The 14,429-nt window shown below is 32.3% G+C and overlaps 1 protein-coding gene across 1 annotated transcript in view; it reads left to right on the top strand.

Annotated features, from left to right (window-relative positions):
- Not1 (CCR4-NOT transcription complex subunit 1) overlaps nt 1–14,175 on the top strand; it is a 92,517-nt gene extending 78,342 nt beyond the window's left edge. The window contains exons 59-65 of the mRNA XM_080172057.1: nt 3,225–3,374; nt 5,249–5,320; nt 5,942–6,022; nt 8,028–8,188; nt 11,407–11,482; nt 13,085–13,191; nt 13,518–14,175. Coding sequence (XP_080028183.1) covers nt 3,225–3,374; nt 5,249–5,320; nt 5,942–6,022; nt 8,028–8,188; nt 11,407–11,482; nt 13,085–13,191; nt 13,518–13,551 — 681 coding nt within the window. The 3' untranslated portion in view covers nt 13,552–14,175. The remainder of the gene's footprint in view (nt 1–3,224; nt 3,375–5,248; nt 5,321–5,941; nt 6,023–8,027; nt 8,189–11,406; nt 11,483–13,084; nt 13,192–13,517) is intronic.
- Nucleotides 14,176–14,429: the final 254 nt, after the last annotated feature.

Here is a 14,429-nt window from a genome sequence, read left to right as displayed (position 1 = left end):
CTGTGCAGAATTTTAGAGCTGTAACTCTACGGCTGAGATCATGCACGTTTTACTTTTGGTTTCAAAAAGTGGCACATCCGCCTCCCCCCTTTCTTGTGATAAAATAACTGGGTTTTGGTTTAGAAAGTAACGTTTGAAAGGGTGGTAGATAGGGGGCGGTAGGTGGTGCTAAAATTCCGTAAGTGTGAGTTTTAAGGATTAAAAACAGTACCTAGTAGAACGATAATATTCACAAAATACAAATATATGGGAAAAGAAGGTTGCGGGTAAAATCCTTAAAAGTGTGTGTTTTAAGGCTTAAAAATAGTAGTAGAACGATAATATTCACTAAATATAAATATATTATATCTTTTGTCTATGGTTCTATTCAATACCACATTTAGTAAATATTATCATTCTACTACCGTTTTTAAGCATTAATACTTACACCTTTACGAAATTTTAGCACAACCTACCTCCCCATTTTTTACTGTGTCCGCTGTACACTGTACATTTAGTTGCTAAGCTAACAGTTTACTGTACTTTTCAGAATTAAAAAAGTTATAAATAATTGATTTAATTTTAAATTATCCTATTTCTATTAAGATAAAGTACAATGAAACCATACTTAAATACATGTGTTCAAATATATGACAACATCAATTACATGTGACTTATCTATTTATTTTTTAAGTAAAATTTAAATAGATAAAAGATTGATGTACTTTACTTGGAATCCATGTCTTTTTTGGCATTTTTTATATTTTTTTTCTCATAGTACGTATGTTGAAAGAGAGGAAATTTTGAAACTGTCAAAAAAATCCAATTGTTTTATTAAAGACCAGCTGCCACGCTCCTAGGTTGGTGAGGGGAGTCCACACTCCCATTTTCAATCTAAGTTTTAAAAAGAAAAATACTGGGTAGGGAGAGGAGCTATACCATCCCCCCATCTCCTTCCATGAACATATAAAAGGCTCCACTGTAAAGGAGAACCATTTCGGTTCAGCGGTTTGGGAAATCCTTCGTTACAGACAGACACAGATCCTGTTTTTTTTTTATTATTGAGGATAGAAATATTTTTGTATCCTCAAACCTATTTTCCTAGACCTTTGCAGCTAGTTAAAATCCGAAGTTCCATTTCCTAAAAAGGGGGGAAGGCGAAAGTGACACTTAAACCAAAACTAAAAGGCTAAGGAAATCAACTAAATAAAGAGTTACAGCTTTGAGATTTGCTATGGCAATTGCTGTGAAGAAATGGCGTCGTAACCACCGCTCCCGCCAAAAACCCGCCGAATTTTTTTTGCTTTTCTAGCAAAATTCAATTATAAGGAAAGACAAGAAAATGGAAGGCTGCTATTGCAGGAGAAGAGAAGTGTGGTTTTACTAGAAGTATGATGCCGTTCAATATATTTGCACATGCAATTTTTTTAAAGGAAATTTTTGAAAATTGTCTAATTTAGCGAGAAAAAACTAAAAAAAAATCTGCGGGACACGGCGGTTTTTAGCGGGAGTGGCGTTTCCAACGCCGTTTCTTCACAGTTCCATATTGTACCTACCTCTTAAAAGCACTTCCGCCCCCCTCATTTTGTAGATGTATATTTTTTTCTTCAGATTGGCCTTCCTTAACTATTACCCCCGTTTTGAAATTAAATGAATATTATTTTTTTGCTAAATATATTTTTTAAAAGTAGGACTTTTTAAAACTAATAAAAAAATGTATTTCTTTAATTTAAAAAGTTAAATTGTCCAAAAACACACACACACACTCACACATGTTTTTACGTGTGGTTTCTAATTCTCATGGTGACATTGTGGTAACTAGATACCTTGCTGGATAATTTCAATATAACAAGGACAACATTGGCTGAGAGAGAGGGGACATTGGACTATTTACTACACTAGTCCCCAAAGTTTTTTAATAATGTTTTCTTATTCTTGGGCTCAACAACTTAAAGGACTAAAGTGAATTTTAATTGGTTGCTTCATTAAGTTGAGTATTCAAAAACTAATTTTAATCTAAAGAAGGGGTACTTTAGTGTATCATCAGTTGTGATGTACATCAATTTATCGGCCATTGGGTTATCCCTTTAGATACCTTCAATATTGGTCATAAGTTAGTCTGTAGAGTAATTTTTTACATTAAACATAATTTATTACCTATACAAAAAATACTATGACTTTTTTTTTTTAAAGTTGATAAATTTTAGAAATTAATGAACACAAAAAAGCAACTGTAGAGCAGCTGTGCTACTAAGCATACTTAAATGTATATATAGGTCAACCAATTTCTTTTCCAATCTGAGAATAATTCAAACTTTTAAAATACCCAGGCCAGGGTGCTAAGAACATTTTTTCTCTTAACATATTAGAATAATTTTTGCAGGTATAGTTAAAAATTAAGAATTATTATTAACTTTCTTCGAGGCCCTTTTTTAAAGCTATAATTGGCAGATTTTAATGTAACAAAGTTGAGGGTCGACTCCCTTTTTTTCCCTCAATTGTCCCCCAAGAGGCCTCTAGGGGCGTAGCTTCTAGTGTTTTAATTTTTACATCCAAACCTTTCTGTTTGATATTCTGTTTATTTGTTTTTAGAAATATAGATCCTTAATCCTTATCTTAAAAATACCTTCCTGGTGTATTTGATTTACACAATGTGAAGTTTTTGATTGGATTAACTTTTTTTCTCACATGTGCTTCAAAAAAGGTCACATTTTTATCAAAAATAATGACACATGATTTTAGAATTTTTAACACATTTAGTACATCTAATTTTAATTGAATTAATTATGAATACAAAAATCTAACAAAGCACATGATGTTCGCCTGTCCTTTCTTTTGTTCTCCCCTTAAGATATCGGCAACTGCAGAACTGACATGTCTACTGATCGTGTGATTAATCTCTAGGCGAGAATAATAGCTGGTCTACTTAGAGTGACTGTTATCTTTATACTAAGGCCTCTAGGGGCACTTGAGGGGTGGGGAGATGACGCCATCCCGCTTTTTCAATTTTAGTTCTGAAAGTTTATTTCAATATTTTTGGAAGGTCTTTTTTTTCTCTTGGAAGGGTGGTAGTATTCTCCCCAAAAAAAGCTTTGAAAAAACCTTCCTAGTATATTATATATGAGAAGCTACACTGTTAAGGATAATCATATCGGTTCAGCAGTTAGCAAGATCTTTCGGAACAGACATACGGATTGACACAGAATCTTTACTGTTTTGATTTTACTTTTAAACAATGTGTTTAGGTTGACATGTTGACTGAGATCTCGATAGCGCCCCGCATGGTGACCAACTTCGCGACGATGATCAAGCCCCAGTTCAAGAAGGACCTGGACAGCTACCTGAAGAACAGGACCCCGGTCAGCTTCCTGTCTGAACTACGAACTAATCTACAGGTAGATTAACTTATTCTTAGGGTGTGACATACGTCATGGATGTAATGGGATAAGACGATAAATTTATTTACATCCCAAATGATTACACACAAAATTACCCCTCTGTAGTGTAGAATACAATTATTGGTTGAAATGTTTATACACTCAACTTATCAAACCAACTAATCAAAATTAACTTAAAACCCTCAAAGTTGTAGAGCCAACTAATAAGAAAACGTTCTTATAAAACATTGGGGACTGGTGTAATAATGTTTTTGGTGACAATTTCTACTTATAGAATCTTGCAAATTATGTATTTTCATCATTGTTTATAACTGGTAAGCATTCGGCGGAAATTATCCTTAGTAAAAAGTCAATTAAAATGAGTGTTTTCTTATAGAACACGTGACGGATAAAAAATAAAAGTTATTCATTACATTAATAGTGTAATATTCATTTATATTTATAAGTAAGGTTATATGAAAGGCTTATAATATTTCAGCAAAAAAATTCTAAACATAGATTCACTTTTTTTGCGTCTTCATACTTTTATACCATAGCAAAGGTAAAAACTGCATCGATATAGAGCATGTATACATATGTTGAAAATAAGGGAGGGCAGTTTTTGATGGGACATCGAAGGGTAGGGAAAGCTTTAAAAAGCCCAAAACCGAAGTTTCCATAAAACAAAGAACTCCATTGGATTAACTAGTAGTTATCGATATCTATATCTTAGGCTATTTACAAAAATATCTTTATATAATACTAGCGGCTGCATCCCTAGTATCTAAGGGCGCTGTTTTGAAAGAAGTAGGGAATGCCAAAAAAAAATTGGCTTAAACCATCTCGGGACCAATGAAAAGCTTCCATTAAATGAACAAGTCATGTAGTTCAATAGTTATCGAAATTTTAACCTTCAGACAATAACTTACTACTTTATACAATACTAGCGGTTTCGCCCCTAGCCTCTAGGGGCTTTGCTTCAAGAGGTGATAAAAAAATTGAGGTGAAATTCGTAAAAGGACCAAGGAAATATCCTACAAAACCAAAAGGACCAAGGAAAGCTTCTACAAAACAAAAAGGACCAAGGAAATCTTCAGCAACAAAAAAAAAATGGGGGGTGGGATTTTTTTGTTTTTGGGGGGGTTGGGGGTGTCCCACCCCAGGACCAATAGGTATATACCCTGAAGAGTAGAATCCGATCGGTTCAGTGGTTACCGAGATCTTAAGCTTCAGACGGACGGACAGACAGACATCGTTCTACTTTGTATTATAGATTATGCTGTTTTGTGAAGTGAATTATTTGCGGGATCAACTGCACACCTACAGGGATCACTTGAAAGAGAGTTTTATTAATAAAGTTAAGTGGTTATGAATGAGATACCACTCGTGTACATTCAATCCAGATTTAGTTTAATATACCTAGCTACTCTATAGACCATACCTGTCGGCTTTACTGCTTTTTTAAAAAAAAAAAGGGGGGGGGAGGTTGCTATAGATTGTTTGATGAATAGTTGGATCTTCTTTTCTTGAAGATTTCAACCTTTTTAATTTCATTTTATTACACTAGCGGCTAGAGGCTTCTAGGGGCACTTGAAGAAAGGGGTGTGGACGACACTCCACTGTTTATTTCAATGTTAAAAAGTAGTATTTTTTATGGGGGGGGGGGGCAGATATTATTTTTCCTGTAGAAGAGATTGTTCGCTACACACAGACAGACACATTGACACCCTGTTACTTTTATTTAATTTAAAGGTGGTTGTAATTTTTGGAGAATAGTAAAATATATAAAAAATTTATTGATACTGATTTTTAAGAGTTTTTAGAAATCCGAAATAATATGAGAGTAAAGGTTTTATTAAGCATAAATAATAATTTATGATTGATTTGTTAAGGTATCGAATGAGCCAGGAATGAGATACAATATTTCCATGATCAATGCTCTGGTCATGTATGTCGGAACACAGGTATAGTAATGATATTACCTGCTCTAGGATTTATTCTTGTGGGGTCTGTCAGATTAATAATGCAGTTGTGAATTAAGGGTTTAAAGAGACGGGGAGAAAGCAAAAACTTATTAAACATAATCATATACAACAATTAAGTTATTTACATTAAACATAAGTAGATTCATCTTTTTTCTAACTTCAACACAAATTTTCAGCTATCAAAGTCGGAAATTTACTTAAGAAAAGCGAGGAATATTAATCTATTGTTCAGTTAATCTATTGTTCAAGACTACTTTAAAGGAGATTACCTCTTCAGGGAAGCATATTATTGAACGTTAACTTTAAAATAAGTAAATTTTGTCCAGTATCGCTTCGAAACCGATTAATGGTTCTCAGCCATACTGAGAAATGATGCATAGCCTTGTATATCCAGTTTTATACGAATATAAAAAGAACAACTATGAGATTAAAACCAATTTTTTAACCCTTGCCTTCGGTATCTCTGGGCTAAATAAAACTGGTTTTAATCTTATAATTGTACATTTTTATATCCAAAGGAAAGCTGTTTATAATACGATGCGATGAACAACTGTTCCACCATCGTTGTTCTAGATATCCAATATATTTTATATTTTTTAGGCAATCCAGTATATTCGTGGGAAGAATCTTAGCCCCAGCATGTCAAGCATTGCTCATTCTTCTCATATGGATATCTTCCAGGTGAGCATACTTATTACACTAGTCCCCAAAGTTTTATAATAACTTTTTCTTTTTCCTTGGCTTAACAATTTTAGCGACTTAGTGAATTTTGATTGGTTGCTTAATTAAGTCGATTGTTAAAATTTTTGAACCATTAATTTTAATATACAGATGTAGTAATTTTAAGTATCATCATTGGGAATTTACATCAATTTATCGGGCATTGTATGTCTTATCCCTCTAGATCCCTGCTCATAATGGCTTATTAAAATGGATATAGAACAAACGTGGATATTATGACAGGGGTAAAATTGTTGTCAATATATTGATTCTTATTGATGAGCAAGCATTAGTAGCATGTTCAGCCACAATATGTTGGAAAACATCTACCTACTATTTATGGCTCAAGTTATAAAGTAGACTTTAATTTCAAATATTTTAATTTCATTTGTCATTCATTTGCTCTTAATTCCTTTTCTTCTTATCTTAAAAACTTATAAAAATATAGGATATGGTTATCCCTTAGAATGTAGCTTATCCACCACCCTCCGAAGAGAAATCGCCAATAGAAAAAATCTAAAATTAAAAATTGTGGGGTGGACTTCTTCCCAACACCTCAAAAGCCTTTATAGTATGTAATACAAGAAGTATAAACGGAGAGGGGGGGCGTGTGAATAAAAAATTGAAAAGGTTACTTTATACAGCAGCGTTGCTACTAATAAAAAAATGACGTTTTTCCTTGTTTTTCTGACACATGATAAGTTTATACTCTATCCTTCATTACCGTCCTAATTTATTACCTTTTTTTTGATTGATATTGGCTGCAGTTTTTTGTTTCGTGTCGGATAGTATTAATTATGCATATTAGGTAATGTGTAATTATTAACAAACATGTTTGAGGGGGGGGGGGTGTATAACTGTGTACATACAAGAAAAGAATCCTAAGAAGTAATTATATTCCCTTTCGTGACAACTCCTTTTTAGGGGCGTCTCGTCGTAATTTCACAGTAGATTTTCTCCTATTTCTAGCCCCTGTGGGGGGGGGGGGGCTCTAACCCTGCGGGGCCAATTGCCTAACTCTATGGAGCTATCACCTAACATAACTTAAAATAACACATCAAAAGCTACTTTGAAAATACGACGAAACGCCCCTTAAGGGGCGTTGTCACGAAATTGGCTATACCCGTATTTTTTTATTAACAAAATATTAGTTGATTAGAAAATCGTTGAAAATAAGAGGGATGTTATACATACTTCCTTTGCCCTCTCCCCGCACAAAACGACTTTAAGCTTATAACATCTTGTTTGTTTTATAGTTTGATAAACTTAAAAACACAAGTCGGGATTTTTGAAGATGCTTCGCATCTTTAGTTGTTTTTATCCTTGTTAATTAAGGATTATTTGACCCAGGAAAATGGGCAGAAAAAGTGTAGACACATTAATGGACTTAGTAAACACCATTCATGATGTTCACTTTTTAATAAAAAGCCAATCCTATCAATACATTAATAATTAACATTACATAATAAGTAAAAAGCTTCAGTATATTTGGTCTGATGTCTAATTATCCATAAAATAATTTCGTTATTTTTACTTATCTTTAAATATGTAAATTAAATTAATATGATTTATGTCATTTAGACTAAAGAGGGTGCCATGTTCACCAAAATATATTTCAATAAATAACTACCTAAGTATCAGACACTTTTTCACTCAGTGAATTTATCACGGATTTGAAAAAGTTCAATTGCTGTATCTCATTAAAATTTTAGTAATATTCCAAATGTTGAGGGAAGAAACCCCCCTCCCCCTTCTCCCCAATCCAAATATTTATAACCTACAAATGGCAGAATTCACACACAATATTTGTGAGAAGAAGAATACTATCAGTGGCGTGCACTGTAATTCACCAGGGGGTGAAAAAGGGGAAGGCAGTTCATTAATTTTAATGGGTTGTTGACACCTCCCTACAGTCCCCTTCTGTACGCTTCTGAATGAGATTTTAATGATTTAATTGTTTTTTTAGAACTTGGCTGTTGATATGGACACTGAGGGTCGATACCTGTTCCTGAACTGTATTGCCAACCAGCTTCGGTACCCCAACTCTCACACGCACTATTTCTCCTGTCTCCTGCTATACCTGTTTGGAGAGGCTAACACCGAGGCCATCCAGGAACAGATTACAAGGTTAGTGTACAATGATTCCTGCAGGGGTTAGTTTAAGAAATCATCTAGTTGGACAAAAAAACATAATTTTTAAAGAAGAATGACCCAAGGGAGAAAGGAACATTAGCCTTTAAATTACACTAGTCCCCAAAGTCTCGTAATTTCTCGGCTGAACAATCTTGGGGACTTTTGTTAGATTTTGATTTGTTGGTTCATTTAGTTGAGTGTCCATACGTTTCAACCACTAATTTTAATCTTTGAGATGTACATCAATTATCGACCATTGTCTTATCCCTGGTGAATGTCCTTATATTTATAGATTGTATAAATGCTACGCTTTAAAATTATTCATTATTTAAATTTAAAAGATTTATCTTATATAAGAGTTAATATTTAAAAAAAGGTGAAAAATGTATATTGAGTGTATTGTTATAGTGTTGATTTTAGGAACATTTTAATTTACTTTTATGAATGAAATCTCTTTTTAATTGTGTTGGTCGCTAGCGCAGCTTATACTCTTTGATTCATTTTAAATATGTTATGTAGATTCTTAAAAATTACTTAGACATTAATCCGTCCAACTTAAATAGTTATTCATTCGAAGATTATAGTTGATATTAGCAGGGTGTATATACTGCACAAGATTTCCTTTTTTCCCCTGATGCAATTTTTATTATTTTTTCCCCTCCTAGTTTTTTCCAGCAAGGAAGGGGAAAAATGAAAAAATATTTTCAGAAGTCTTTGTTTTATCCTTATTATCCCCCTCTCCCACGTATTCTTTTAGTTTTGTTTCACCAAGGAGGGGAGGAAAATGGGAAAAAAAATGTTTTCAGTCTTCTAAATTTTTACATTTCTTTCCCCAAACCACATATTTTTTCTCCCCCCCCCCCCCCCCCCCTGTATTTAGTACATATGACTTAATAAATAATACGATTTCATAATTTGCCAATAGCCAGCTTTATCCTAAGGAATTCGATCAACTATCTCTAGCTGACTTTTTATTGAGATAAAATAATAGAAATCTTCTTGAATTTTATGTTTGTTATGGATAAGATTGTTTTTGTTGCCATACTTTCTGGCGAATACTAAATACAGTAAAAAGACAGCGACACACATTCTGAAGAATAAAAAATGTTTTAAATGAAATTTGATTTTGTCCCTATAAGAATATCCTAAAACCAATTCAAGATCGTTAAAAATGTTTGCTGAAAACCACACTCAACCAATTAATTCCATTTGAAATTGCCGAAAATTAAATATTTTGTTGGATTAAAAATTGTTTTTTGGTGTAACTGAAAGGGAAGCGGATAAGAAGGGGGAAGAAAGGGAAGGAGTGAAATTTTCACTTAGAGTTGTTTGTCAGAATCACATTCCCTTTCCCTGGAATCATTATAACTTTCCGTAGAACCCATTTTTATCCTTCCTCTTTTATTCTGAATGCTTTTTGGGACCACACATGACAACAATTAAATAAAAGTATCCCCACAAATAAGTATATTGTATTACAGCAAATTTCCTATGGTTGATAAAGATATATTTTTGAATTAACATCAATTTTAGATGATTCGGGGTAGCTTCATTTTGGTCATGCTTTGATGTTTACAAGTTGCGTTTCGTAACACGACATACCAGCAATTTAATATGGGTGCTACTCCCTTAGTTTTAGAGATAATTGGGTAAAATCTTTTTGGTTGAGTCAATAGGTAATTACCCCAAAGTTTTGGTATCTTTCATAGGTAGCCTCGTCGTTTTCCGCCGCCGCGAAAAAATTATTTTATACTTCTCGTATTTATTTTATATTGGTGATTTGGAATTATTTGAGACCATTTGCGAAGATTTTAAAATATTTTGTTAAAACACCGCAAATGTTGAGAACAATTTTCTTGCAATTTAAGGAAAACTGTTGGAAAATTGCAAACTTTTCCGCCAACCTTTTGTTTACATTTAATTTATATTTTGCTTTCAGCATACACTTGGGACTTGCATTGAAAAAAATTATTTTTAAGCATAAAGGGGGGGGGGCGAAAGTGACACTTTTTGAAACCAAAACTAAAAGTCAAAGGAACTCAACTAAAAAAAGAGTTACAGGTCTGACATTTTGCATGGCAGTTGCTTTATAGGGGTACAATATGGAACTGTGAAGAAACGGCGGTTTTCGGCAGTTGCGCCGCCGTTTCTTCACAGTTCCATATTTTACCCCTATAAAGCAACTGCCATGCAAAATCTCAGACCTGTAACTCTTTTTTTAGTTGAGTTCCTTTGTTGACTTATAGTTTTGGTTTGTTAGTTTTGTTAAGTGTCACTTTCGCCTCCCCCCCCCCCCCCCCTTTAATTTATTATTCATGTATTTCATTTATTCTTTACTACGACACATGAGTATTAATCCTTTTTGAAAATATGCTCTTCATTTGGAATTATTCCTAATATTGATTTCAAACATAATCTACTGAAATAACTTCTATTTTGCAGCATATGTGTCCCTTTTCCAACAGCAAAACTTTATGAAAAGTTAAACCGAAACCTAGTCTTTAAAATTATGCAACTAAAACATTTTTATATTGGGTTGAAACAAATGTCTTGCCAGTGTTGTGCAACCTAGCTATTCAGGCTTATTTTATAATGGAAATGTTTTGTGGAATTGAATTTAATTGTTAGAACTTTAAGAGAGGAATACATATTTATAGTACCTATTGTTTAACAGTCATTAACCAAGGATATGAAAATGAAATCATTAAGATATTAAGAAAGAAGTTCAATTTATACCACGTAGTTTTAAAAATAAGACTTTAAAATAGCTGTATTTTTGATATATGCAATTTATATAGCTGACTTATTTTCACAAAACAGCATCTCGACTAATTTTGATGTTTTTATTGTAATATGTACAAAATTAAAAATGTTTGAGGGTATACCTGTAACTTATGTTTAAATCATTTTTCTGAAGTGCACTTCATGCAACACTTTTAGTTTATATCACCACCAGCACCTTTCTACCAGTGACCGTACATAAGCTAAGCTGCCCCATTAGGACAACCTGTATTCGACAATAAAGCGGATGGTAGCGGCTAGATGTCGGAAAACACGCCATTATGATATACCATAATATTTTTATACTTAAAATGAAAAATGTTTAAAACCAGTCGCCAACATAAGCAGTAATTAACATCATATACAGCCGTCTCAAGTCGTTCCCTGTCAAATATTCTTTTAAAATCTGATTTTAAACATTATTATTTTAGGGTGCTGTTAGAGAGATTGATTGTGAACAGACCTCATCCATGGGGACTTCTTATCACTTTCATAGAGTTGATTAAGGTAAGTTGTTATAATAATAAAGACTTATGATTAATTAAAACGTTATTTACATCTGAATGCATCTGATTTTAGTAAAATATAAACTCTTCAATGTTTGGTATCTTATCCCTATATATCCTTATACATGTCCCTATAAGTTAAAAGTGGATAGTTATTTATCTCAACGAATAATAAACAGTTTTCCGCCGATATTAAAATGAAAAATTATATGATTTAAACCAGCTTTATTGGCCTCGAGGGACTGAAGGCACGTCTAACAAAACGGGTTTTAATTGTATGATTTTTATTTTAATTAGGGATGGCAATTTGAATCCGGAATCCGCCTAATTTTTGGTTAATTTTGGAATCCGAATCCGGAATCCGTTTTTTAATAGCGGATTCGGATTCTTAATTGGTAGGCTAAAATTAGCGTCTTTAGTTTTTTCTTTCAACTCCCCATTTTTTGAAGGCAAAGATTATCATCATTATATATAATATCTGGTTCAATTCTCGAAAGTGAATTATAGAAAAAACCAAGAACATTAATTTTTAGGACATATGTAGCACTTAAATTTTTTAATTTTTTTAAAAAAGCCTTTTAAAATATTGCTAGAATCCGGAATCCGCCATTTTTTATACGTATTGTAAGAATCCGAATCCGGTCAAAAAATTTGACGAATTGCCATCCCTAATTTTAATATTCGTGAAAAATTGTCTGTAATACGATGCTAAATTTGACTTTTCAGTTTGGCTGAGAACCGGTTCTATTCCATCGGATATTAATCGGTTTCGAAGCCAAACCGGAATAAAAGTTATCGGATCAATTTCTTTTGATGATATTACAAAAAGGTGGACGAATCCCTTCATAGCTAAAAAATAATTTTACCCTTTTATTTTAAACTAAGAATTATATCGTTAAAACTAAAAGCTAAAACATATTCTACTTCCTAGTTCGCACATTTTAATAATTTTTCGTTTTATTTCAAGAAATTTCCAGTTAATGTTATGAATCTAATTTCTAAATGAATATGGTGTGCACTTAAACTAAATTCTGTAAAATATTTAATTCTTAAAACTTGAGTTTGAATGAATTAAGCTTTTTTTTATTAAAAATGATTAAGAATGTAGTCGAGTTCATTTAAAATTTTGGTTGAATTTATTATATATGAATATCTTCTCCCGTTCTCCTTTTTTTAAACGAATCTTGTCTATTATTAACGTCGTTAATTCAGGCATGTTAGAATTTTTTTTTATTATTTTTGCATGATAATTCCTGTGACAGTTAGATTTAGAAAGCGTAGCAGCTCTATAATTGTTATCAGAAAATTCGAACGGCCACTTAAAATATATTTTCTTTTTGACAACGTTCTATTATATAATTTAAGTAGTAAGCTTTTTTGTTCGCTAACCACTGAACTGATAAGTTTCTGCTTTATAGTGAAGCTTCGTATAGGTCCTGAGATGAATTTATGCTAATTTATTTTTATAAATAAGTCTGGGCATGGTTTTAGGCTATTTTTCTGCCTTTTCATGCCCTGTCCAATAAAGAGCCCTTAGATGCTAGGGGCATAGCCACTTGTATATAAAAAAGGATTACATTTTAAACCTAATATTTTTTTTCAGAATCCTACATTCAAGTTCTGGTCTCACGAGTTTGTGCAGTGCGCCCCGGAAATTCAGAAACTTTTCGAATCCGTGGCCAAGAGTTGTATGGTAGCTAGCCAGCCAAGGTAACCATTTTTCCATTATGACTTAGGAACCGATTAATATCCGCTGGATTAGAACCGGTTCTAGGAGATTCTGAAAAATCACAGACAATTAAAAAATATAACAAAAACAAGATCATTATATTAATAGCAATTTTGTTAGTACAGGCTCTAGGTCTCTTTAGGCTTCCCCAAAAAATAGTATCTTATATCTAGTAAGACCGGTTCGGTTTTTAAAACAATAATGACATCAAAACATCATAAAAAGCGAGGTACGTATCTAGAATATTTAGAAAATAATAATTAGGTACACATCTTTTAATAACAAATTAATTGTTTATATATTTTAGATTGGAACAGCCAGAAGGTCAGTCTGCTGAATAGAAAAGTAATTGTAACGCCATCTCGTGGAGTAAAAACAAACTAAACTTTGTTTCAAATCAGCGCCGCAAGGATGTTGCACACTAGCGCCGTTATGCGGAACAACAAACAATTAAAAACTTTGAAGTGAATCCTAAAATTAGATCAGTGATGAATTTAAAAACTATGATTAATGATTATTAGAAATATTATGAACTAAATTATAATTATTATAATAAACTTTATGCTTTTTATATGCAAGGAAGCATTTTAACTTAAATTCTAAACACCCTTCACTTGCATCTCTTGTCATTAGAACACCATTTTTACACATTTAATAAAAATATTTGTCTTATTGTGATCCGTTTTAGACCTTATTTATAAATCCAGGTGAAGGGCAAATTTTATGATTATTAAAAAATTGAAAAGTATTTAATTTGTGAAACCTTTGTAATTATTATTAAATACACCAAATGTCCTATTTGCATGAATTTTTTTTTATAAAAAAAAAGGATTTAAGCTATTTTTTCTATTTCTCGATGTTTGTGTTTATATATTTAATTTTTTTGTGTAAATACTCTTTTTGTGTCTCGTAATCTTATGTATAGAATGATTCAAGATATAAATATATTATCATTTTTTTATGAATCACTTTTGTTTTTTAAGTTTAGTTGTATTAGCGAAGCTACTCTATAATTCACTTATTCTGTCCTTGCAATGGAAGGAATTTCAATTTATTGGCTGTTATTGAAGATACTTAGTGATTTTTAGTGAAGATATACATTTTCAAGAAGCATCCAGTATACAAGTTGGTCATGATAAATTTTATAGCATTATTTTGTATCTATGTTTTTATGGGCTTTGCCCCAAAGAGGTAATTAAAATAAAAAATGTAGTGTAGT

Source organism: Acartia tonsa, chromosome 9 (assembly GCF_053477335.1).
Source record: "Acartia tonsa isolate MP-2025a chromosome 9, ASM5347733v1, whole genome shotgun sequence".
Classification (NCBI taxonomy): Eukaryota; Metazoa; Arthropoda; class Copepoda; order Calanoida; family Acartiidae; genus Acartia; species Acartia tonsa.
The sequence above is the reverse complement of the archived record's forward strand: the minus strand, read 5'-3'. Positions and strand labels throughout refer to the sequence as shown.